Raw genomic sequence first — 24,395 nt, 5'->3', positions numbered from 1 at the left:
TCTAATATGTTTTCATCAGGCTGAATACTGATTATATGGTTTGATGTGACACAGGGAACTATCAAACAGGAAAATGAAAAACAAAAGAAACTTCTCTCCATTCTGAAGGTTGTAGTTCTATCCTAAAATATCTTTATTGGTATAACGTGTTTGATTGTTGGTGATATTTTAGATCTTTTATCTTAATTTCTTTAGAATTTTTATGCTTATTAATTGTCGCCATATAATTGTTCATTCTTCAGAAGAAAAATGATACTTTAGCAAAGGAGAAGGAGGACTTGAACCAGGAAAAAGAAGTTCTGCTGAAAGAGATAGAAGATTTTAAATCAGGTACTGACCAAAGAACATCTACACAATTTTAAATTACTTTGCTTCTCTTAATTTGGTCAAGATTGATAGGAAGGAAGACCTCAGGTGACACTTCAACTGACCAAGCCACAAAGGAAAAGGACACCAGAATCCAGGTTTGTGTTATGTGCCAGAAGTTAAGGGTTTTGTCATTCATGTTAATTTTTCCCTGACATTGGAAATCAGATTTTAGAGAAAACTCTAGAACGAGAGAGGGACGACAACAAAAAAGAGAAACAAAAACGGCAGAGTACTGAGAAGACAATGCTAGAACTTATTCAGAAAGTTAATAAGGTTCTTTCTCATCTCCTACAGTAGTTTTTCTTTAATTTTGTGGTATATTGCTGTGACCACAAAATCCACCATATCCTATTTACTCGATGAGGTATTTGACTGGTATGTGGTGCTATCTTTAAAGAGCGTGACTGATTTATCAAATTTCAGGATAAGAAATCATTTTTGGAGGAGTTCTCGAGGCACAAACATGCTGTTGAGATGTTGAAGGTACCCCTCTTTTCATGCTTCTTCCATGCATCTGTCTGGTTAGTCTGATGTGTACTGTGCATGCAATACTTCTCAAAATTCTCTGATACTTGCATGTTGGACAATATATTTTTTACTTATTTGAATTATTCTTTTCCTCAATCTCTGGTGCTGTTTTCACTTTTTTTTTTTGCTTCCAGGCAACTGGAGTAACAGCTCAGCTTCCTTCTGAGAGTACATTGGATGAACAATTTGCTACATATCTTCAAACAACTACTCAGCTAGAAGCAGCTTCAGGTTCCATTGCAGATGATGGGCTGGGAAGTCATTCTGTTGCTGTAGATACCTCAGCCACCGATACATCTATGCCTGTTGCAGGTTCCGGTTAGTGTGATCAAGAGTTTATCCTTTTAAGACGATCTGGTTGTAACTAATTCTCTTTACTTCTTCAGGGCGACAAGTTTCTGCTCAGCAGATACGGCAACTGACATCTCAAGTGAAATCTGCCGAGGAAAAAGAGAGAGGGTCTACTGTGGTCAAAGTAGCTACTGGGGCTCGCAAGGTAGGGAGGAGGCTTGTCCGCCCTCGTCTAGAGCGACCTGAAGAGCCTCAAGTTGATGTTGGAACCTCTGGGATGGATGGCCCGACACAGATGGAAGAGGAAAAGGCTGGCTCATCCCATGAACCAGAACCTGCAGGTGACAATTCTTTGACACAGTCGACATCTTCTAGTCGCAAACGTTTGGCCTCATCAACAGCAGAGCAAAAAGAAGACATTGTTGCACGAGATGAAGTTGGTGCTGATACTGCTCCTCCGCCAAAGAAGCCCAAAGAGTCAGATGTGATGCAAGATGTGATGCAAGACAGCAATGATGAACAAATCATCTTGCCAGCAACTGAAAATATTGAAACAACAGAGGCTTCTTTTCCATCGTCGAATGTCTCTGATGTACAAACACCTGAAGACATGGAAGCTGATCAGGCTCCTGTATTGCCAAATGAAGAGACTGCTGATGCAGTAGAGGATGATGATACCTTTGTCAAGGAAGAACCAGTGGAAGAGCAAAAGGCTTCCTTTGATGATACAAATCGTGAAGAAGAGGTTCAGGGTGAAGGTGATGCAATAGTTGAAGAGCTATCCGATAAGCCGACAGAAACAATTGAGTTGCTGGATGAAAGTTTGAGGAGTGAGGGTGGAAAAGAAATTCTGCAACTAGCTGCTGCTGATGAAGACGAGAAGGAAGAAGGAGAGTTGATTGCAGATGAAGCTGAGGAACAGGAAGAGGGTGGCAAATCAGGAGATTGCCAGCGTGAGTCAACTCCAAGCGATGGAGCCGGTATTGGTGATGAAACCGGGTATGCTGTTGAGGCCTCCTCACCTGAAGTTCCTAGCCAGAAAAATGCTAGTGCCGATGCTATGGATGAGGTTCGTGAAGGTCATAACAACGAAGATCAGTTTGTTCATGAAAGTTCACAAAGCCCTCAGAGATCCTTGGGCGTACGCGAGGGCTCACTAAGCACTACCGGGCATGCCACAATTTCGCAGCAGCAGAGTTCCAGTACTATTTCCGAGACGGAAGAATCAAGAGCAGGACGAACAATAACAATATCAGAGAGAGCCAAGCAGAATGCCCGACTAAGACAAGCTGGAATTGCAGCCCCAGCGACATCCAGAGGCCGAGGCCGGACCACAGGTGGCTTCAGGGTATGTTATACCTCGGCATGACAATACCCTTTCTCTTGACTTTCCACAACATTATCGTTGCTCACAAAAGTTGTTTCTATTAGGGTAATCGTGGGGCAGGCCGAGGAGGAAGAGCACGAGGTGGGCGTGGGCAGCCTTTTGGTGAAAGAGAGTGAGCTCTCTATGACGCCATGTTCAATCCGTGAAACGAAGCCTTGGTAGCTGATGGGACTCAGGAAAATGGTGTACGCTTTTGTAGTTTGTTCACTGTTAACTTGCACAAAAAATTCATTGAATTTTTTGGCGCACATTAGAGAGAACCTTATAATTGATGACATATTTAATTATTCTCTATGATTTGTATGTGAGAAAAATTTGTTAATATGACAATTGCGATCACTTAAGTGTCGAGATATGGAATTTTATATAATGCGTGCTTTTGAGTTAATTGTCGAAGCTCCGTTGTTCCTTCCGCTGCCCTTTTGAGGCGGCGTTCTCCACAGTTGCAAGCATAGGGTTACGCTTTCATATTTGAGTCGTCATCTTATCCATCTCACTGGAGGGACGTTTTGCCTTTTGGCCTGCGGAGTAAGAAACGTGGTATTCATGTTAAGCCGAAGCGTTAGTAAAACGGATCCGCATCTCATCCTATAATTCACACTCGGACCGCAAGGGGAAGTGCATTATTAACGCTCACACGTAGCTAGTATCTCACATAGATGCATGCAAAGACACAGATGCAGACGCAAACAGCAAGAGACGATGAGAGACACACAGCTTTGTGCACTACATAGGAGACGAGACCATGGAAGAGACACGCGGCTCCGAGGAGGAGGTGGGTCTGCAACTAGGGGCACTTGGTGCGATTGCCGTGGGTGGTCATGTTGGTGTAGCAGGCGCCACACATCTCGCGGTTGCCGGAGGTTCCCGGCGGCACGCACTTGCACCTGAAGCAGCACGTCCCGCACGCCCGCTTGCACAGGTTCGGCCTCGAGTGCCGGCTGCATCTCACCCCGCACAGCCCGGCGCAATCTGCAAGTCATTCTCATGCACTGTGTAAAGCCGACACAACCATTACCAACAGATGGAGAGCTCTCGACAAGAGCTGCAGTGCTTCTTCTTGGCTTCTCCAACTAGATAGTAAGCACAGCTCAAAGGAAACGTACGCGTCCAGTTTTGGCAGATGGGTCTGCAAGAAGACACGGCTGCTAAAGATACGTACGTTCTCTTAAAGGAAGAGACCGTAGTGGTGAAAGGTAAATGATGATGATGGTGACCAACCCATGGCCCGTTCTGCCATCGTATATTTATTATAGGTGTTCTCTGCTTTGGGTGGCCTTTTTCCTCGGCCACTTTAACGCTTTTGCCTTCTCAGTGGGATGACATCCACGTGAACGTTTCAGCATCCAATGCTACCATGAACGTTTTAGTTTGAGGCTCTTTTATGGTTCTCAGAACCATTTTCACCTCTTTGTGTGATTCGTCGAATATGTTGCCTTCTTCTTGTCATCGACTCAAAATCCAACCAAATCAGCATCATATTACACTAATTTCTTCGGAAATGGGAGTCATGCAGCAGTATGGTGATCAAGGAAGCAAAAGGCTAAGAGGATTAGTGCTCACCTATCACGGGAACCGGCGGCTTTCCATCCCCTCCTCCTGAAACAGGCTGTGGAATGCAAGAAACGATGCCACTACAACAGTTAGATCAAAACAGAGGATGGAAGAAGAAGAAGAAGAAGAAGACATGGAAGTAGCTCATGCAAGTTAGATTACAGGTTCATCCTCAACGACCGCCTTGCGCAAATGAGCCTGCAAGCATTTCGAATGGATTATGAGCAGGAAGGAAAATTCCGAGACTAGATCTGATCCAACGAAGAGGGAGGGTGTTACCTGATCAACCAGAACACAGAAGAGAAGCACGGTGTAGAGAAGCTGCCTCCAACGCATAGCCATGGCGAGTTGGTGGAAGAGAGAAGCGATGATGAGCCGAAGTGAAGCACAGAGAATATATATATATATATATATAGGCTGAGAGAAGATGAGCAGTAGCGTATTCTGTGGGTGTGGGTAGGCTGTTGAAATGGAACCAATAGAACCCAATTCATTCATTAATAATTCAGTTTTCAAAATTATAAACAATTATAATCGATTCGAATCGAATAAGATCGATTTTAACTTAAGAAATAATAATTTTATTGGACTTAAACTATAATGATTGTAGAATTTAGCGCATATTTTAATATTAATTTGTTAAGAATGAATGCAAATATGATTGTTTTATGTTAACATCCAATCCCTATTTGCTCAGTTGTTGTCACTCACTCTTTGGCAAGAAGAGTAGCTGAGCAGATGTTGAATCCGAGAGAGTCTCCTTCCACAGCCTATCAAACTGTGTACATGTCATTGCCCACAGCTGAGATTGGCAATGCAACTCTCTGAACCTTTCTCGGTTACCATTCATTGATATTAGCATCAATAACAACAAAGCCAAGCCGTAATCTGATCTCAACTATTCGAGATTCATTACCATATGAATTGAGCTCAGTAAATCTTACCGTACCATTCATTAATTGTAATTATTTCACACATTTTTATCTACGACAGAAGTGATTTCTGATTGAGATTTCCTCCCTTAAAAAGACTCCCAGTAAATGGTTTGCTTTGTCTGATTGTGTTCAGTTCCTATGCTCCAGCAAAGCCAACAAGCCTTTTGTTCTTCCATCATGCAAATTAAGGGTTCATGGAGTACGAGGCATTTCAGCACCTCCTACTGCTCCTGCTGCTGCTGCACTGAGTGTAACCAAAGCAAAGAGACAAAGGTCTCTCTCTCTCTCTCTCTCTCTCACTATACATCCTTTTCCAGCTGGCCTGTCGCATTTAACTCAAGTTTTGACCCAGTAGAAAAGCTATACAACTTTTGTGAGTCACTTTGCCTCGTCTTCTCTACGTTTCATCCTTCAGCTGCAGCACACTTACTGCGGGCCTTATAGAGGTGGAGCAGCCATGGGGGCCAAAATTAGAACATGTCTCCTAGGAATTGATTGGGTGATGGCAGGGCCGATGTGTCAGTACTTCTTGGTGGGACCTGAGCATTCGATTCGTGGATACAGCTGGAATCCACTTTGGATGGTTGGGAGATGGCAGGGCCCGAAGGCGGATGCTGTGCATCAGTCGGATGTTGAGTTCACAAGAGGTAGAATCCGACATGACGATCCGTATCGTCACATCTGATCTATTGGGTCGGGTGAGGAGAACGTTAGGATCATCACATCTCATACATATTTCATCTTTTGTTTCCTTTTTATATTTTCTATGTCATACGCTTGCATGGTCAAACTCCACGAGCTGTTTATCATTGGCTTTAGTTCGAATCAAAATTAAATCGATCAAAAATCAGAATTGAATTGAGATAATCACTCGAAGGTTTCAAATCAAACTAGAATTAGTGATTCTAAACTAATTAAAAATAAAATAAAATAAAATTAAAACACAAATGAGTTACACGATAAAGTGATTAACATTTTAAAGTTTAATGACTTGGGTTTAAATATAGGTGAAAACTTTTTAATTTTATTTTATCAATAGAAATTGACGATTCGAATCATATTTGAATTGGTTCAATTCCGATTCTATTTTTCATAAAATCAAAATTATTGATTGAAAATCTTGATCCCTCGATCGAGCATATGGAGGGTTAACGGTATTTTTTTCTACAATAATACTAACCTAAGCCACGATCACAAAAAAAATTAAAAAAAATGATATCTAATAGTAAGTCGATAGCTTTGTCTATGACTCGCTGAAGTTATGAGCCAAACTTGATATATGTCAATTAATTCTTTCAATATTTATCGGTGTGAGTTTATCCTATTTTCAATTTCACTTATATGTTAAATGTACCGTTAATGTCTCTCGTAAAGTGATCAAACCAATATTATTTTTTATTTGATGATGGCCAATATCTATTTTTTTCTTAATTTTTTAAACTTATTTATTCTTTTACGAATCTTGACTCTAATACTCGAATATTAACTACAAAGGAAAAAAGAGTTAAGGTTAACATCAATATTGTTTTGACTCGATCATACATATAAGCTCAAAGGGACTAATTCATGCTACTTGGTACCTTTGGTTAATTATGAAGAAAAGAAATTTTTTATCTTTCGGTTTAAAGAATTTAAGCATCTAATTAGAATGCATAGTTCTCTAAGAAAAGGAGACTATGTGTTTTTTTTTTTTATAAGTTAAAAAAAATAAAAAGAAATGTCAAGAGATTGGAGGCTTAAAAGGATCAAAGAAGGGTTGCTTAGTTTCATATCCATGATTGATAACTTGCTCAATCATTCATTGCATACCATACATATGTAGATGAGAAGTCATCCATGTTTGAATGTGCCATGTCCCCATATCCCTGTCCAACTTCCGTAGGTGCTTTGCTTTCTTTTGGTGGATCGACTATATTCTGTCTCCTCTTGCTCGATCTTTATTATTGCTACATGTTAGTGTTGTTGGTGAGAGATAGAGGATACTAGAAACAATTAAAACAAAATTTAATAAAAATATATTAAAAATTGATACATGATTTACCGTAATTCATTAGTTCTCATTTATATTCAAAAAATATATTTTTTTATATCAGATTAATTATAATATTTTAAAATTATCTTCACTTAGACGGAGTATCTAACATCAATAACATCATCAATAATAGTATTCATGATATAAAGATGAATAGTACTTGCATCCTTTGCCTCAAGCTCTTATCAATCTTCGTCGCTCGTCTTTTTTGATTTATCTACTCGTCGCTTAAATATTCTTGACTTTACTTAATAAGAAAATCTTTTATCTTACTTTATAGGGTGAAACTATTTCTTTCGTCGACTTTTTTTTAGAGTAAGCATAGTATAAACAATCAATGACATTCTTATTAAATCTCTAATCGCTAAAACTTTTATGCTTTGATAAAAAAAAAAAAGAAAAAATCAAAAACCAAAAATCAAAAAAATAAACCAAAGATTAATAATTAAAAATAATTAGAAAGTCAATATAAGATTTAATATGATTTAATGAGAAAATTAATTTTTTTATAAGAACTAAATCCTAATTTTAATCTGCCAAAACATTTAAATTTAAATGGACTCCTTCTAATTAATTAAACATAGTTAAGACTCTTAAAATACTCATCCAACCTAACAAATATAAACCTTTGTTCTTTGATTCGAGTAACTCTAAACGCCTTTGTTGTTGAAATGAAGATTAATTGTCTCGGAAGGACATCATCGCCCACTCCAAAAATTCATTGAATGAGAGGTGCGGTAACGACAGCAGGCTGAGATCAAAAGCATGGGTTGCAGCAAACACCACGCAAATAAAAGGGAAACAAATCCAAGTAGGCCACAGCTGAGGCTTCCTCCTCCTCCTCCTCTTGGATGATTCGTCCTCATCCAATACAAGTAGATGGTGCAGAACTCGCCCCATTACGATCTCAATTTAACGAATGAAAGGAACTCTCCAACCATATGTGCAGCGCAATCTCAGACTCACAGTCCGAAGAAGATGATGATGATGTGATGTGATGTTATCAGAAGTGGAGATGGATCCGTCAGTCTGCAGCGCCATTGGCTGACTTGAGAAGATAGAAGTGTGCGAAGGCCGCATGGATGGCTGCACCGACGGGCAGAGCGTCCTCGTCGATGGTGAAGTAAGGGCTGTGTGGTGGGTGAATGGAGCCAATCCTCTCATTGTACGTCCCTATTAGCAGCAACGTCCCCGGTACTTCCTCCAGGAAGAAGGCGAAGTCCTCGCTGCCCATGACCTGTGGAGCTACTCGTGTCTTCTTCTCTCCCACCACTTCTCTCGACACTTGCTGCACGTACTCATGGATCGCCCTGTCGTTCACTGTGGGCGGGATCGGTGGCTCCTCCGACTCCAGGAACTCGATCTCCGCCGTGCACCGGTACACTGCTGCTTGTGCTCTTATGACCTGCACGGATAGCGAGCATATGATAAGCTTGCCATGGTTTCGGAGTGAAAGAAAGGTAGGGTTTGCTTTACCTCTTCGATTCTGCTGGTTATTTCGTTGAAGCTTCTCTTGCTGAAGACCCTGAATGTCCCAGAAATCGTGACTGAATCGGGAACAGTGCTGTATGAATCGCCTCCATCTACCTTGGTTACTGACACCACCTGCCGTATGGCAATAAACTCATGAGTCGATGCATCGATGAATCATCATCAGCACTCGAGAAGAGAACCAAATGACAAATCTCAACAGAGACTTAGGTAAATTGTAGAACAGAGGCACTCTGTTCTCTACCTAAAACAACTGGAAGAAGAGAGGATACGGAAGATGTACCTGAGCCTCCAGAGGACTGGCTTCTCTCGAGACCAGACTCTGTAAGCTGATCACTGATGCTGAAGCTGCCAAGATGGGGTCAGTTGATCCTTGTCGACTCACACCGAGGCTTCTCCTCCTCACAATGGCTCTGAAGTTTCCGCACCCAGCTAAGAACTCCCCTGGCCTGGAAGCCACAACCCCAGTAGGGAAGATGTAAGCGACGTGCATGCCAAGGATGGCCTCTACACCTCTCAGGGCGCCTTCTCGGATCATCTCCGATGCCCCCACACCCTTCTCCTCTGCCGGCTGAAATAGCAGAACCACAGTTCCCTGAAGCAGCAGAGGAATCGAGGTGTGTTAGAACATCTTAATCACGTAGTGGATTCATGGCAGGAGATGCATTCTTTTACCTGCAACGTGTGCCTCAGACCCTGCAGGATCTTCGCCGCCCCGAGGAGCATACTGACATGTGCATCATGTCCGCACGCATGCATCTTCCCCTTCACCTTGCTCTTGTGCTCCCATTCGACCAGTTCCTGCACACGACCAGTGCCTTTCTTAGCAGCTTCTCATGAAACTTTGACTCGCTACGTTAGATTCCCAATAGAAGACGCAACGTGTGAAACCTTAGCAATTGGAAGTCTGGAACACATATAAGAAGAAGTGGCAGTGGGCAACATTGACTTTTTGAACCAAAAGATGGTCAAATATTGCTTATACTAATATCTTCTTTAATAGAACGTTGGCTACTGGTTTGACCATTGTCACCCGTAAGCCTATCAAGAATATTAGGTTGACTAAGTTCCAGAATTCAAATTTCTATATATGTATACATCAAAATTGAAGTCATTCTGCAGTAGAATACTACTCACTTGGAAGTTTATACAAACAGCAAATTTCTCGCATAATGTAAGTGAATTTAATTAAAATGCTTCACATCGTGCTTGCTAATTGGGTCGCAAATCATAGTTAGAATTGGATAATCTTTTCATATGTCGTTCTTCTCTTTCCTTTTTTCTATTTTAATCCACATATATAAAAAACATCTGCCTTCAATTTAGAGGGAGATGGAATAGTGATGCATGCGGTGCCATCGACATCAAAATCCTTAGCAGTCAACAGATAAAAGGAATTGTATATGATTAGGACGCTGTGATGGATGAATTGTCTGATGGTTTTGAAGGACGAGAGGAAGAAGTTACCTGGATGGGCAAAGCATCCATGTCCGCCCTGAGGGCCACAAAGGGTGGGAGCCCGGTGCCTATCGTCGCCACGACCCCGGTGCCGGCGACCGGCCACTTGTAGGCGATGCCCATCAGGTCCAGCTCCCGCCGGATCCTTTCGCTCGTCACGAACTCCTCATGAGCGAGCTCCGGGAACTCGTGGATGTCCCTCCTCACCTTCCTGAGCCAGTCCACTGTCTCCGGAGCGTTGGCTAGCCGCACAATCTCTCTCGTCACAGATTCTTCTTCACTCGTCTCCAACTGGAACCCGGTAGAAAAGCCTGTGTCAAGGCCGACACACTCGTTTCTGGGAGGACGGGGGAACAAGGGAAAGCTGGAGGCCGACGACGCCAGGACGGGGACGAGGAGGAGGAGGAGGAGGGAGAGGGAGAGGCGGGAGCACTCCATGTGACCATGCGATGGGTTGAGGCGAAGCAAGAAGCGGATTTGAGATAGATACTTATAGTTGTGCTCCACAGCGATGACGGTAACATCACACCTGAAACCAAAAAGGAGGGTGAAGTGATATGAATACCCGATCAAAAGCCAAGTCTCACGCTACTCTCACGGCAAAACCCACAGCCTATAAGATGGTGCCAATGCAGAGGACGTATGTGTCTCACGCACGTCCATACGAAGGAAGAGGACCATAGTTTCCACATGTTTAATGCGTTCAATGAGAGATAGAGAGTGCGTGTGTGTTCCAAAAGCATCCGTCTTGGATCACCACGTACGCACGGCAACAAAGTTGGAAGTTTCGGTGGCATGCTTTTTCTGATAGTACGACCGAAGCATCTGCGAGGAAGGAGCTGAAGACTAGTTGACAGGATTGTGAATCACAAGGGAACAAACACGAGGCAGAGAGAGAGAGAGAGAGAGAGATGCGTCCAAGAAAGAGTTGCTGTGGGAAACATTAGACGAAAGCTGCTTTCTTATCTGCATCACAAATAATTTTTGGACGAATTCAGAGAATTTTCTTTTTAATTGTGGAAAGTGAACCTCGAATTTTCTAACAGTGTCTACTTTTTCCCTTTTCATGACATATGAAATATTCTTTGTGTTGACAGTCAGCCACATACCTCCTTTTCCACCTTATCTTATAGATTCATCTAATAGGATAAATTATTCTAATTATAATATTTTAAAAAGAATCTAAAAAATGTTATAATATAGTAGAAAAATATTGTAGCATGAATGATATTTTTATACAAATTTTATAAAAATACTATAAACATAATATTTTTACGCTGATGTTTTCAAATAATAACTAAGAAAACACTATAATACAATATAAAAAAATACTATAACATAGTACAAAAATATTATAAGTGTACTAGGAATACATGGTTGTGGGTATTTCATATATTAGACCAAATAAATCATGATTAATTATTTTTGAAAAGAAGTTTTTATTGATAATTCCTTAAAAAATAATAAAATATAATTTATAATTTAGTTTCTCATACCAAACTTATCTTCTTTTTTTTTTTAGAATCCCTTAACATCACTTGTCGCTTAGCATTCTCTCGTTCCTTAATGCCCACTCGATATATGTCCAACCTCGCTCGATAATCCGATGCAAGTGGATAAGCATGTCGTTCGAATGCTAAAATCATTTTATTATTTATTTGTCACTTAAAAAAAGTAAAAAATAGAAAAAGAAAAAGGATTTGTTATTTGCTATCGCTCGATGCTCGAGAATAAGAACAATAAAGAAAAAGAAAGTATTTACATCTATTTATAAAGGATATCTCTATACTATTAAAAAAATTTAAAATATAAATATAAATAGTGAAAAAAAAGATTGTGAATAAAAATCTTCATCTAATAATGAGATGCTTTCCAAAGTATAAAAAAAAAAAAAAAATCTAAACAGATGGACTTTTTTTTGGGAAATTCTACTCTTCTTTCGGATTCCTTTTTGGAAGAGAGAAATCAAAGTCTCAGACTTGGGTAGTGACGTGCTCGAACAATCAATCTCGCGTCGCAGTATGAAACCACGGTGGGATGGCGATGCAGCCAAATCTGTAGAACAGCTACAGTTACGGTGACAATACGTACATAAAAGAGAATGCAGAAAAGCTTATTGTCGACAAGACTTTGGGGCAGCAGATAAAGCGTAGGTCTGATACATGTGGATAGCCCTTCCCACAATTGACTCGATGATACATAATATATATATATATATATATATAGGAAAATATTGAAAAAAATAAACATGATGCGACAATATTAATAGTCTAAAAAATAGCACCTTATATGTGAAATTTTTTATCTAAACTAATTCAATCAATGGCCAAAAAATCTTTTAGTTGTTTTAATGCTCCTATGTTGTCGATCGATATGAATAATATTTTGTTAGGTGTAATAAGTATTTTTAGACTTCTAATGCAAACCAAATTTAATCATATATTTGTTCTCTTCAGAATATTTTTTCATATGTTTTTTGTTTTATTATAGGTTATTCTCTCCTAAAAATTGAGCGATGATCTATCTTTAAATTCTTTATCGGTTTTGTTTTCAATCATTTATTTTTCACTTGTAAGATGGACCATACGAAATTATGGATAGATTGATTCTTTGTAGACGGCTATTATATGGGCATCATATCATATAATTTAAGTAAAATCAGTTAAATCCGATACTCGACTCTCAATATAATAAAATCTCATGAGAAACATGTCTTAGCTAATTTGGCCCCTAGACATCATTGACACGTATCCACAGTGGTTCCAATAGTTACCTCCGCATGAGTCAAATAAGAAGGCAATTCAAAGGAGTTGAGCATCATATATTCTCTTTAAACATGACCCACAACCTTTCTTCTTTGTTCCACTAATCTTAGAACCCAAAAGTCAAAAGGAAAAAAAAATGTTTCAAAGAAATTAATCACGGTTGGTCAAATTTGTGTTAGTAGTAGTCTTCATTTAAGGCACGTTATTTCGATGATTCTTTTGACATAGTATTTTTCTACCATAAAGCCATATGAAATTACCACATTAGTGGTAAGGTAATTAATGTATTAGATTTTAGGCATCATCTGTTCTAAGAAGGAAGAGTTGACCGATTTCTTTCAACTTTGAGCAGAACAGGAGAATCAAGAAAGATGTGTAGAAGTCTTGAAAAAAGAAAAATCTAAGAGAAGGATCTAATTGTGTTTAGAGAAGATTTTTCATTTGTGTAAATCAAGCATCAGATCATCTTTATATGGAAAAATTGATGTGTAATAAGCCAAACGACTATACGCAATGATGGCCAATAAATCTAATTAATGGATATAATTAAAAAATAGTAAAGAAAACAATAAAGAAAGCAGTGAAAAGTAAATATATTTTCTTCTTTTTCTTGTTGTGGAAGAAGTGAAATGAATGAATTTTTGACCATAATCTTTTTTTAATCTTTTTCTTTTCTTTTCTTTTCTTTATTTCCATGCCATGGATTTTACCAACCAAGAAAAATAAAATAATTATTATTATATTAAATCATTTTTAAATCTAGAACGTGAAAATTTTAGATTTATTCGATTCTTCTAAGTCAAATTTTTCATTTGATTTAGATAGAAAAGGATAATACATTTTTGCATTTATGATAGAGAATGATTGCTTCTATAGATTTCTTTTTAGATTCAATTGAATTGATAGAGAAACAAATACATATACTAGAATGCATCACACTATATTCGTACGTCTCTCGATTTTTATTTACAGAAAACGACACATGAGATTCATAATAATCCAATCAGATGAAATTGAATCCTACCGTATTTATGCAATACTTGTTTTTCATTTAGATGTCACACATACACTAAGAGAGAAGATGTTAATGTTTATAAATATTTTTGAGATCAAAATAAATACCTTGCTACCATAATTAACGTCGAAAAAGATTCAAGCATATGAAATTTCTAATTGATGAATAAAATGTCGTGGCATAATGGGTTTGGAAGACAAACAATAAGCCAAAAGCCAAAGAGAACTCGGACTCTCATACATAGAAAAACTTTACACTCGCGTGTTTCAGTTTTGCACAAAGACTTGCGAGAGGCATTAAATAAGGTTTTGATGAAAAAGAAAGCACTGCTGCTTTTATTCCCACTTAGGTTGGATGCGAAGAATTTGGTCACATCATGTGGATGTGGCATTACTTTCTTCATTGTCTAGTGGATCGTGCAATATGAGGGGCTTTTTCTTATTTTAATCTCTACTCCTTATTGTCTAGTGGCTGTCAATTAATTTAGTGTTGAAAGATGTATTTCGATACATACTAAATAAAATCTTAAAATCAAATCTCACTGATAAGGTATATTTTGGATCTAAGATATTTCATAATCGATGTCACGTCGCATTACAGCTGAGTCGACAAGGGAACACTCCCACACACCAAGTCAAAACCCATACCAAGATATTGTTTGATAGGTCCCGTTGTTCCAATAACACATGAATTCTTTTATTAATTTTCATATCTAATAGGGGGAGGAGGGCATGACACAGCTCTTGTGATCTGACCCCACAAATTCAATGATGTAACATCAATCAACCGACGAGAATATCGATTGGGTCTCATGAAATCAAGTACACAATATTAATAGGTAAAATTATTACTTTATAATCATAATATTTATGATTCACGATCTCACGGATGGTCAAAAGATGCACATAATCAATTTTTACATGGTCTCAATCTAATACTCCACTATTAAGTTCAACGGTCAATCATAAGGACCATTGATAGATAGTCAAAAGATGCAAGTATTTATTATGACCTCAATCAAAAAACTTGATTATCATGTTATATATGCATGCTTTCTAAGTATTATTTTCAAAGACCTTCTTGCTAGATATATTTTTTTAATTAATTTTTAATAATTAAATATCAAAGAGATTTTATTATATATATATATATATATATATATATATATATATATATATATATATATATATATATATATTCTCCCTATGTATTTTTATATAGGGTCTCAACCCAAATCACTAAACTCTCAATATCTTTGTTTTGAGATGAACTTGAAAGTAAACCTCCATCTATGGGGGCAAATGGTGTGGTCATGAGGTATCAGTGTTTGATGTGATTCTTTCTATTTTGCGACTTCAATTATGGGGGGTTGGTCATATTCAAACAATATAATATGACACGTGAACTAACTATAGGTGAGCTCTACCTAAGATATGTTAGGTGACCTCTTGCCATGGATATGTTTGAGACACCAACGTGATGGACAATTAATTATTGGCAGGTATTCCCCACACGGGTGGGGTTGGCTTCGTATATTGCATCACTTCGTTAACACCACTCCTCTCTTTTATTTTGATGATTGCAATAAAATACTTGTAATATATATATATATATATATATATATATATATATATATATATATATATATATATATTAAGATAGGATAAATTTTTACATCTAAAAATACTTGGAAAACCTCTTCTATCAACACTTCATATATCAAATAATCTCGATGGATTAAGATAAGATCTTATGATCAAAAATTGTTTTCTTTATTTATCATTTATGCTTGTTAAGCCTAATGGGCTTCAAGAAGAGTCGGTGTCAGTTGTAGGACAAGTGGGGCCGGTGTGGCTTGTGCCACATGTGAGGCTACCATCCAACACGAGTGGGAAGATGACGCAGACGGAATCCGGGATAGATAGATCACGAGAGACGTTTAGCTGTTGCACCGACCACGTGCGAGAGACATCAGTCCGCGGACGCGACGTGCGCAAACTACTCATCCGGAGCGACTCTCGATGGCACGAACGGGGCGTGCGGCGCTTTCGATTCTATCACATTTGAAATCGGGAACGAATCAATCCGAAACCTGCCTGCGGTCGGGGACGTCTTTGACGGTTTATCTCCGAGGATGGATGCTCGTGACACCTTTGACGGATAACAGTGACGAACTCAGCTCAACTCAACGGCAAGGGGGTGATAGTGCTTCCGTGACAAGGTGGATCGAAGATGTCACGAGCTCCACCTGCTGCTGCTGACGTGTTTGTTCGTCGCTGTGAAGTGGCAAGCATCGAACGTGTATCATGTTCTTCGTTCTTCCAGTCGAGCTTTGAAGTTTGAAGCCATGACGAAGTGAACGTGTATCATGTTCTTCGTTCTTCCGGTCGAGCTTTGAAGTTTTAAGCCAAGACGTTCGTCATGGTCCTGTCGTAGAATTTTTCGCTTGAAAGGAATTATATACATATGATTCAAAAGTAAATTAATAAATTTAAATAATATAATAATATTATATTAAATTTAATTAGTAATATAAGTCGATCTTTATAATTTATCTTATATATATATATATACACATATATATATATATATAAGATAATTGAAATAAATAATTTTAATTACAATTATAATTTTTGTTCAAACATGCATTATCATATCTTTTATGGGTTGCTCACAAACCTAATCATAAGAATATATTCTTTCAAATATTTTACATTATAAACTCTAAATGAATGGATCAACAATTAATACGTACAACTCAGGTTCTTAATTGACACTAGTTGATTCTAGAGTCTTATTCTAAATCTTCTAATTATATGTTATAGTTAATATTATTTTTTTAATATCATTTAAGATTAATTCTTTAATATAATTTTATATTAATATAATAATATAAAATATAGTTTAAAGTATCCTATAAATAGTAAAATATTTATTATAATTCATATCTTATAGGCTTATCATTCTATAATACTTTGGCAACTACTAATCAGATAAAATTTAGAGATATAAGTTATAAATAATATTTATTAATTTTTTAAATCTAATTTATACATAAATAATTCAATAATAATAATTATATATTAATTAGTATAAAAATTATATAATAACAACTATAATTTTGATAAGCATAAATAAATAAATATATATATATATATATATATGTGTGTGTGTGTGTATATACACATATATACATATATATATATATATCTAAAAATATCTAATAATAATTAGAATTTAAGAATTATAAGCAATAAATTTTAACCAATATGTCATAAAAGAAAACTATCAATAAATTCTTAATTTATATTTTTAAATTTAGTGTAGATCCCTAAATTAGACTAATCAACGCTATTTAATTGAACAAGAATTGAACTACCAAAAACTAGTTAGAAGATTTAGGCTAAATATCAGTCTAATTTGATCAGTCAAAATTAAAATAAATAAAAAAAAGTCAAATTTTAACTTTCCCTAAATTTATTCAAAAATTGAGGATCGAATCTAAATCCATTCAAATAATAAAAATACAATTAGAATAAAGTCAAACTAAAATATTTTATTAAAGTAGGTCAAATTAGTTAATTTTATAGTTAAAAATAAAAGTAAAAAATATTTGATTTTAGAAGAATAAAATTTTAATTTTGTTAGGATATATATTAAAAACATTTGATTTTATAAGGGAAGAGAGACACCAAATGAAAATAAAAGAATTTAGAAAGATAAAACAATCTTTTAATGGGTGAAAAATCCTCTTTTTTTTTTTCTTCTCAATCATTGCAGTACCTATGCAAGGCTTGCGATCATCGTAGTGCACGATCGTTCGCCGCTTGCAGTTGATCGACGAACCCTACAGTCACTATGATGTTTCACCATGCATGACTGTTCTCATGCGCGATTGACATATGCTGTCGCTAGAAACAACAGCTAAAACCACTACCATGCCTCAATGCCCAAACGTCGTGATGCCATCAACGCCAAAACCCACCGCTGCGGCATAGGTGGTCGTCGATTACTCTAACAACCCCGACAACAACCTACAGTCGCCGAGCACCACCACAGCAACCCATCGTGCTTTGCTTTCTAGATCAACACCGTGACGCTCAACCATCGTACGACCTCAATATCGCAGCATCCTCTCCATTGTTGGCTACCCACCACTCTGGTTGCCAACATCCTAGCGTCGCTGGTACATATGCCGCAACCTTCACACCTTCACCGTAGCGTGAAGGTGTTCCCTCACACAATAGCCGGTGTTGCCCATCGTAGACACTGTTGCCATTTTCCGAGGGACCACCCATCACCCTCGATTGCTGCCAAAACAAGTGTGAATCAACGTCGTCAATAGTCCATGATATGAATTGCGTGAGCAAGAAAATCTTCATTGCTCATAAGCAAAGACGGATCATGCAAGCATTATACGATCGAAAAAGAAATAATAATTTGATATAATCAAAATAGATCTAATGCATAAATAGATCAAAAATAAATCTAATAAATAGATCGACATGACTCTGATACCAATAATAAGAAATAAAATTATTATGTAAAAATTTAATGTCAAGATTAAAATCAAATATCATATATCTAAGGTAGAACGTGTACACCTCTTGAACACAATAATCAATATGGTATCTCGGATGTTGCAAAGTAACACTCCATGCGCATTAGAGGTAGGTAATAAAAAGAATTTGATTATGGTGGACTACCAAATACATTCTAAGTTCTGATATATACATAAAACACTGCTCCATCCTAAAGCCCAAACAGCCCATAATACCTGATGCAAAACAATAACCTCGATTGTTTGGATGATTTCCGGCTTTTAAGCTGGTGATCTTCGTACAAAGGAGTGACCACGGACAACAAAAGAAAGGAAAGAAAATTAGAACAAATATGTTCTTGGAGGCATCTCATCTTGAGAATCTCTGATACTTTAAGAGGAAAAACATACACAATCCATCATGATCAACATGGCTTTCTTTTGTCCATTTTCAAATGAATTTTAAACCATTTCTTTCTCTTCGTCGGGTCCCTACATTTCTTTTCATCCTTTGACTTCTTTTCCTTTGTTGGACACTCTTCTTCGCCATTAGAGCCATTGAAGGCACTGCTCATCTTGCTGCTACTTGAATTCCGTTGTAAAGGAGGAATGCTGGTGTAGGAGGCATGAATAGCATTCCTTTCCTTAAGAAGCTCGTCAATCTGGAGCAGCAAATAACAGCACAAATCAAAACATCAGCGCGTGAGAAACAGAAATTTGCAGTGTTGACGGGTCTGAAATGGTGAAGCTCACTGATTGCATTTCCTGTGCATATCTGCTTGTCATCTCGGTGAATCGGGCTAACACCTGTCAATCTCCACATATAGAGAGGCAGACTTGCATGAAAGAAAGGTCGGCAAGAACGTGTGAGTAAAATAGCACCATCCAGGAGATGCATCACAAACCTCTCTATATTCTGTCTCAAACTTGGACAGCTCAGCCCTTTTGGTTAATATCTTTGCCTCCACATCCTGAAGCTTTTCCTTTTCTGCTGAAAATTGTTCAGCACACATAACTTCTATTGTGTAGCTTACACTTTTGAAGAAGTTGTCACCTTAACAGTTTGTTCAACAAGAACAAGCCATTAGCTGCAACCCTTATCAGAAGTCACTCAAAGAAATAGCATAAATATGCAGCTTACCATAGACAGCAAATGTATGGGTCCCAGCTCTCAGTTCATTTACTTCGCATGCTTGAAATCCATCCAATTTCTTAAAGAATTTGGCATCAGGATCTTTAGCGATTGTTACCTGGAGGTAAGAAACATAGGTAACCAAATAAAAGGTGCATAATTTAGTAACAATCACCTCATTTGGTTGCAAAGTCACTTGCAGCATTAAAAATAATTAACCCCACCGATTGGCTTTGATCAAACCGATAAACAGGAAAGCGAAGAAAGAACATTCCAGCAGAAGTAACCTTTCCGGTCTTGATGCTGTCTTCCTGACAAAATTAGATGAATACATCACAAGCTAACTACAATCACCTAAATTATAATCCATATAATAAATGAAATGATAATAAGATGGAAATAATATTAGAACAAATAAATATAGAGGACATAGTTGCAACTGAAGTGAGGATTTTGAATAGAATTAAATGCTGATATCAAAATCAAGATCCAAATGTCAAAGTTAATGTCATAAATTTCATGAATTGCTAATTTCAACATAGACTATTTCTATTGTCTGGATGGAGCACCAATAAAGTAATAAGTAACCATATAAATCACATAAATAATGATGATTAGTCAAATTTACAAGTCTCCATCGAGGGGAATGTCAATGATTTATGTTCATCTCCATTGAGGGGACTTGCACTTTGTTGAGTAAATAGGATTATTTTTTTCCCTCTTGGCAGCATCAATCATGACAATTTGGTTCTCACCACTTGAAAGGATAAAGATGAATATGCTGACCCTTCTGAAGTCCTGCACTGATAGTAGCCTTGTGTGCTTAAAAACCTGGCATAAGCAAGTACATTGTACAAACTCGGAAATTGTTTCTTTGTAAATCAGAGATCACAGTCGGACACCAAATTTCTCTGTTAAAGCAACAGACTTTAAATATGGAAAACATACTCAACAAAGATTGAGCTCAAAAACATGTTATAGTGATTTCTTACACGAGAACTGACCAGGAAAAATCACAATACCTATGCGAATGCCAGACAAAGCTAAATGGCAAGGAACAGAGATGACAAAAGACATTGGGCCTCTTATTTAAACTCCGGTTACTGACTGGTTCCTTATAAATCTGGTTGGCTTCTCTACTTCCTATTTTATATTTTAGTCTTATATTGAATGTACAGAAACAAATAAGAACATGGAAGCCCTTTGTAATTCAAGGTGTCCTGCAGGTTTGAAAGGCAGATAGGGTTACTCTTTGCAATCTAATGATAACTAGGAAAAATGCTTATGCCCGAAAGCAGATTAGTATAACAACCATTGTGATGATGAATAAGATGTTCAACAGGACATTTTGAGATAATGGACACTACAGTTGACACCACAGCCCCAACTGCAACCATTACTAACATCAGATTACAAACAAGCACATGTCAAAATAACAAAATGTGTTTCAAGTAAATTCTAAATTAGTAACATCTGAGCAGTGTAGGACCATTAGGCATGCACAAAGATACACAAAGGAATGTAAGTTGAACTTTCCATATGACTGCACATGTTCTCTTTGAGGAGTAACCAAATAGTTGACCAAAAAAACAATGATAGACATCATTTATTTGTCAATAAATTCGCCAACATAACAAGCTTACTTGTAATGCAAGACCAAGTCCATTTTCTTCCTGCTCAAAATATAGTAGCTGCAATAAATAAAAAGCTAAAGTAAGAACAGAATTCCAATTTCAGTAAAATGTGATCAAGCACTAGAAGTAATCATCATAAATAAATTCCTAAAAAATCGTTTAGAACCATATAGCCCACAAAGGATTCATGAAGAGACAACTAGCTAACATAGCATTTACATAGTTGGAGATAGATTTACCAGGTGGGGCAGCATAATATAAAGTGAAGATACATTACTCATTCGAACCATTGTCCTGTTAAGTGTCGTAAATGCTAGACTAAACATATAGAATATATGTACTCAGTATGGAATGCATTGGCTCCTTTGGATAATGACAAGCCAAAATCTTCCATTTATCCATGCACCACCTGACTTGCATCAGATAACACTATTAGCAAAAATATGACAGGTCCTGCCACACTTTAGATAAACTTTTACAAGATTTAATTTAAAAAGGGACTGAAACACAAGTTATAGAAGCATGAAAGGCCATCAAAATTGTCCAATGACAGTTTGTAACCCTGGAAATGTCAAGGTCAATATCATGACTCCATAGATTGTTAAAGTTCCTACACTATGAGTCACCCAAAAGTCCACGAATTTTTGTAGCTTTAAATAAATACAAAAGAACACATGCAGCTGTGCTATTAGAAAATGCTTTAAATAACCTTGAATTTGCTTTTTTCAGCAGAACAAACTCGACAAACCACTCCCATCTGGGCCTCCCTCTCTGTTATTTCTACCGAGTAAAAGTGAGCAGACTGCTTTTCTACCTGTGTAGTGTTGGAGAAGTAAATAAAAAATTGAATGCAACAGTTCTAAAAGCAATAAGTGGAAAAGTGATAACCTTTCTGGCAATCAACTGACCCAATGGAAGTGGACTAACAATTACTGTGCCATTAAGTGCCTCCTCCAAAACAGTTGCAGACACAGTTGTCTTAATCGGCACTCCAAGTTTACTAACATCCAGTATACATTATAAATAGGTGGTCATGAAAGTCTTCTGATAATTGGTGCAAAAGTGTTGTCATGAAATACAAAAATGCCAGCAAGTTTCACTAATTAATTTTACCTACAAAGTGCAGCAAACATTGTGTTTACAGTACCAAGATTTGAAAGATCAACCTCCAATTCTTGGCTAACTGATTCAATGGCCTGGGAAAAGAAAATTAAATTCCATGACTCTGTTGGTGGATAAAAAGACAGCATCAAATAAAAAACAAAGAGAGTACAAAATGAGAGAAAACATGATTTCAACGATGACGATGGTTTGGATGAGCTTAAGTGTTAGACAAAAGACAGTCCTGAACTGTCATCTAATAGAATGAAAGTCAACCTCGAAACCTGATGTGTCATACTGATGTCGTTTATCTGGATCAGACAAGATATTGTATGAGAATGTGACCTCCTTAAAGGCATCCGCTGCGATAGGATCATTTGCATTTTTGTCGGGATGGTACCTGCAAAATGAGCAGAAACAGATGATCAGGCAGATCATGGATAATTTACTTGCTCTTACCATCCCCATCCCTAGCAGGATAAAATTCAACCATGACGTGTTAGAAAACTTTTACAAATTTAATTTCTTGACTACTTCAACTGAATCGACAATTTTCACTGCCTCAGTTGTGATCATGCCATATAGCCTCAGAAACATCTTACATAATGATGTTGATCTTATTTGCTTCTATCGTGATGCAGCTTTAAGCATTTTGATCGTCTAATTAGCAATTTAAGAGTTGGGATGTCATTGTCAACCTCAGAACTAGATCAATCCCAGGAAAGTCAAAGAGTCAACAGGAAATTTTCTCCAAACAAAAATGTCTTTTCTATATAATTGTCAAATAATACAGTATTCTTTGTGCCACTTCAATGGCAGATGAGTATTTGCTTGGGTGCTACAAAGTCAAAGTAGAACTACACTTTGAATATTCATGGTTAGGAATTAATCATATGAAGACAACCTGTAGCTAAGCTTAGCATATGGAAACAACGTGTACGAACCCAAATCTTCTATGAAATTGTCATCCACCTCTACTTGGAGCTGTATAATACGAAGAAACAGTTTACAGAAGAATTTGATCAAAACGTCAGATTTTTGCTGGTGCAAGACCAGCAGTCCATGATAAGTTGACCTAATACTGTAATACAGGATGACAATTGGATTGCTATAGTGTTTGATCATTTATATATACACACACACACGCAAGCATACATGCATAGTTAAACTTTTAGCATGGATAGAATCAGACTCATGATAATTTAAAATGGAATCTCGGTTGTAAGACTAGTTGCCAATCCAGGAACACATGATAATTTTTTAGTAATGTAAGATGTATCTAAAAAACGTCTAATTTCTTCAAACAGTAACTAATATTCATCACCAGGTTATTCCTTTCTACCCAAAAATAAACATGAATATGAAGCACCAATAAGTCCAAACATATGTCTATGTGCTAAGTAACGTTGGATTGGCTCTACCACCAACTGCTTGCGCTAGTTAAAGAGATATCAACCCACCACTGAGACTTAAAATATACCAAATTAAATGATCATCTCAAGAAAATAAGAAAACTCTCAAAATAATAAAAGCCCACTTATACTGCAAAGCGATACGCAAAAACTACGCTCTCAAAGATATCACATTTAGAATCCACCAAGAGAATTCGGGGCTCTTACTTGAGGGCCATTCTCCTATACGCACTTTTGATTTCCTGTTCCGTAGCATTGCGAGAAACACCAAGAACTTCGTACGGGTCCCTCCTCTGCTGCTGCTTATTGGCATCCTCTCTCCTCTCGGACCTCGAGGAAGGAAACCCCGGAGCCGGCATCTCTCCACTCCCAAAACCAAACTCCGAGCTTTAACCCTAATCGCCCTCGAACCCAACAAAGAGAACACCTTGACACGACCCAAACCGCGAATCCCGTGTGAAGGACACAGATCTACAAGCCTAACTCGTTCTGTTACCCATTCGAATCCAATTAGAGAGCGAACGAGATAACCCACGGAGCTCGAGGAGGGAGCGATGGAGCCGCCTCGAAGCCCACCGAGCTCTGCCAACGAAGAAGAATAAGAGGCGAGGAGAGGGAGAGGATTTGGAGACGGAGAGGAGGGAGGAAGGATGGGTGGGGTTTCCACTGCTCCTCATGAACAGTGCATCTGTTAAGATGTCCCTCTCCCGTCACGACATCCGAGCTATCTACGCCCCCCACATTAACCGCT

The 24,395-nt window shown here is 37.6% G+C and overlaps 4 protein-coding genes across 5 annotated transcripts in view; 1 reads left to right on the top strand and 3 right to left on the bottom strand.

The window, feature by feature from the left end:
- LOC103997930 (nuclear-pore anchor) overlaps positions 1 to 2,926 on the top strand; it is a 33,278-nt gene extending 30,352 nt beyond the window's left edge. For both annotated transcript variants that reach the window (XM_065166971.1, XM_018818338.2), the window contains 8 exons: positions 55 to 108; positions 243 to 330; positions 400 to 464; positions 535 to 642; positions 793 to 852; positions 1,032 to 1,215; positions 1,284 to 2,536; positions 2,620 to 2,926. In XM_065166971.1, coding sequence (XP_065023043.1) covers positions 55 to 108; positions 243 to 330; positions 400 to 464; positions 535 to 642; positions 793 to 852; positions 1,032 to 1,215; positions 1,284 to 2,536; positions 2,620 to 2,691 — 1,884 coding nt within the window. In that variant the 3' untranslated portion in view covers positions 2,692 to 2,926. The remainder of the gene's footprint in view (positions 1 to 54; positions 109 to 242; positions 331 to 399; positions 465 to 534; positions 643 to 792; positions 853 to 1,031; positions 1,216 to 1,283; positions 2,537 to 2,619) is intronic.
- A 253-nt stretch (positions 2,927 to 3,179) lies between these two features.
- LOC135648354 (gibberellin-regulated protein 3-like) lies at positions 3,180 to 4,569 on the bottom strand. Its single transcript, XM_065165982.1, has 4 exons — positions 4,409 to 4,569; positions 4,292 to 4,327; positions 4,139 to 4,184; positions 3,180 to 3,547 (listed from the first exon to the last, which is right to left on the bottom strand). Exons 1-4 carry the CDS (start codon positions 4,469 to 4,471, stop codon positions 3,363 to 3,365), a joined length of 330 nt encoding a protein of 109 aa, XP_065022054.1. The 5' UTR covers positions 4,472 to 4,569; the 3' UTR covers positions 3,180 to 3,362.
- Positions 4,570 to 7,755: 3,186 nt separating this feature from the next.
- LOC135648524 (IAA-amino acid hydrolase ILR1-like 1) lies at positions 7,756 to 10,604 on the bottom strand. Its single transcript, XM_065166283.1, has 5 exons — positions 10,055 to 10,604; positions 9,263 to 9,388; positions 8,871 to 9,182; positions 8,573 to 8,701; positions 7,756 to 8,501 (listed from the first exon to the last, which is right to left on the bottom strand). The coding sequence occupies exons 1-5, from the start codon at positions 10,481 to 10,483 to the stop codon at positions 8,121 to 8,123; spliced, it is 1,377 nt and encodes a 458-aa protein (XP_065022355.1). The 5' UTR covers positions 10,484 to 10,604; the 3' UTR covers positions 7,756 to 8,120.
- Positions 10,605 to 18,740: 8,136 nt separating this feature from the next.
- Positions 18,741 to 24,326, bottom strand: LOC103997926 (chaperone protein dnaJ 16). The gene is made up of 11 exons (XM_009419270.3): positions 23,852 to 24,326; positions 22,509 to 22,632; positions 22,245 to 22,327; positions 22,020 to 22,131; positions 21,841 to 21,945; positions 21,141 to 21,188; positions 19,722 to 19,808; positions 19,507 to 19,615; positions 19,271 to 19,419; positions 19,119 to 19,172; positions 18,741 to 19,027 (listed from the first exon to the last, which is right to left on the bottom strand). Exons 1-11 carry the CDS (start codon positions 24,001 to 24,003, stop codon positions 18,791 to 18,793), a joined length of 1,260 nt encoding a protein of 419 aa, XP_009417545.2. The 5' UTR covers positions 24,004 to 24,326; the 3' UTR covers positions 18,741 to 18,790.
- Between the last annotated feature and the right edge of the window lie 69 nt (positions 24,327 to 24,395).

The sequence above is a fragment of the Musa acuminata genome, chromosome BXJ3-9 (assembly GCF_036884655.1).
Source record: "Musa acuminata AAA Group cultivar baxijiao chromosome BXJ3-9, Cavendish_Baxijiao_AAA, whole genome shotgun sequence".
Classification (NCBI taxonomy): Eukaryota; Viridiplantae; Streptophyta; class Magnoliopsida; order Zingiberales; family Musaceae; genus Musa; species Musa acuminata.
The sequence above is the reverse complement of the archived record's forward strand: the minus strand, read 5'-3'. Positions and strand labels throughout refer to the sequence as shown.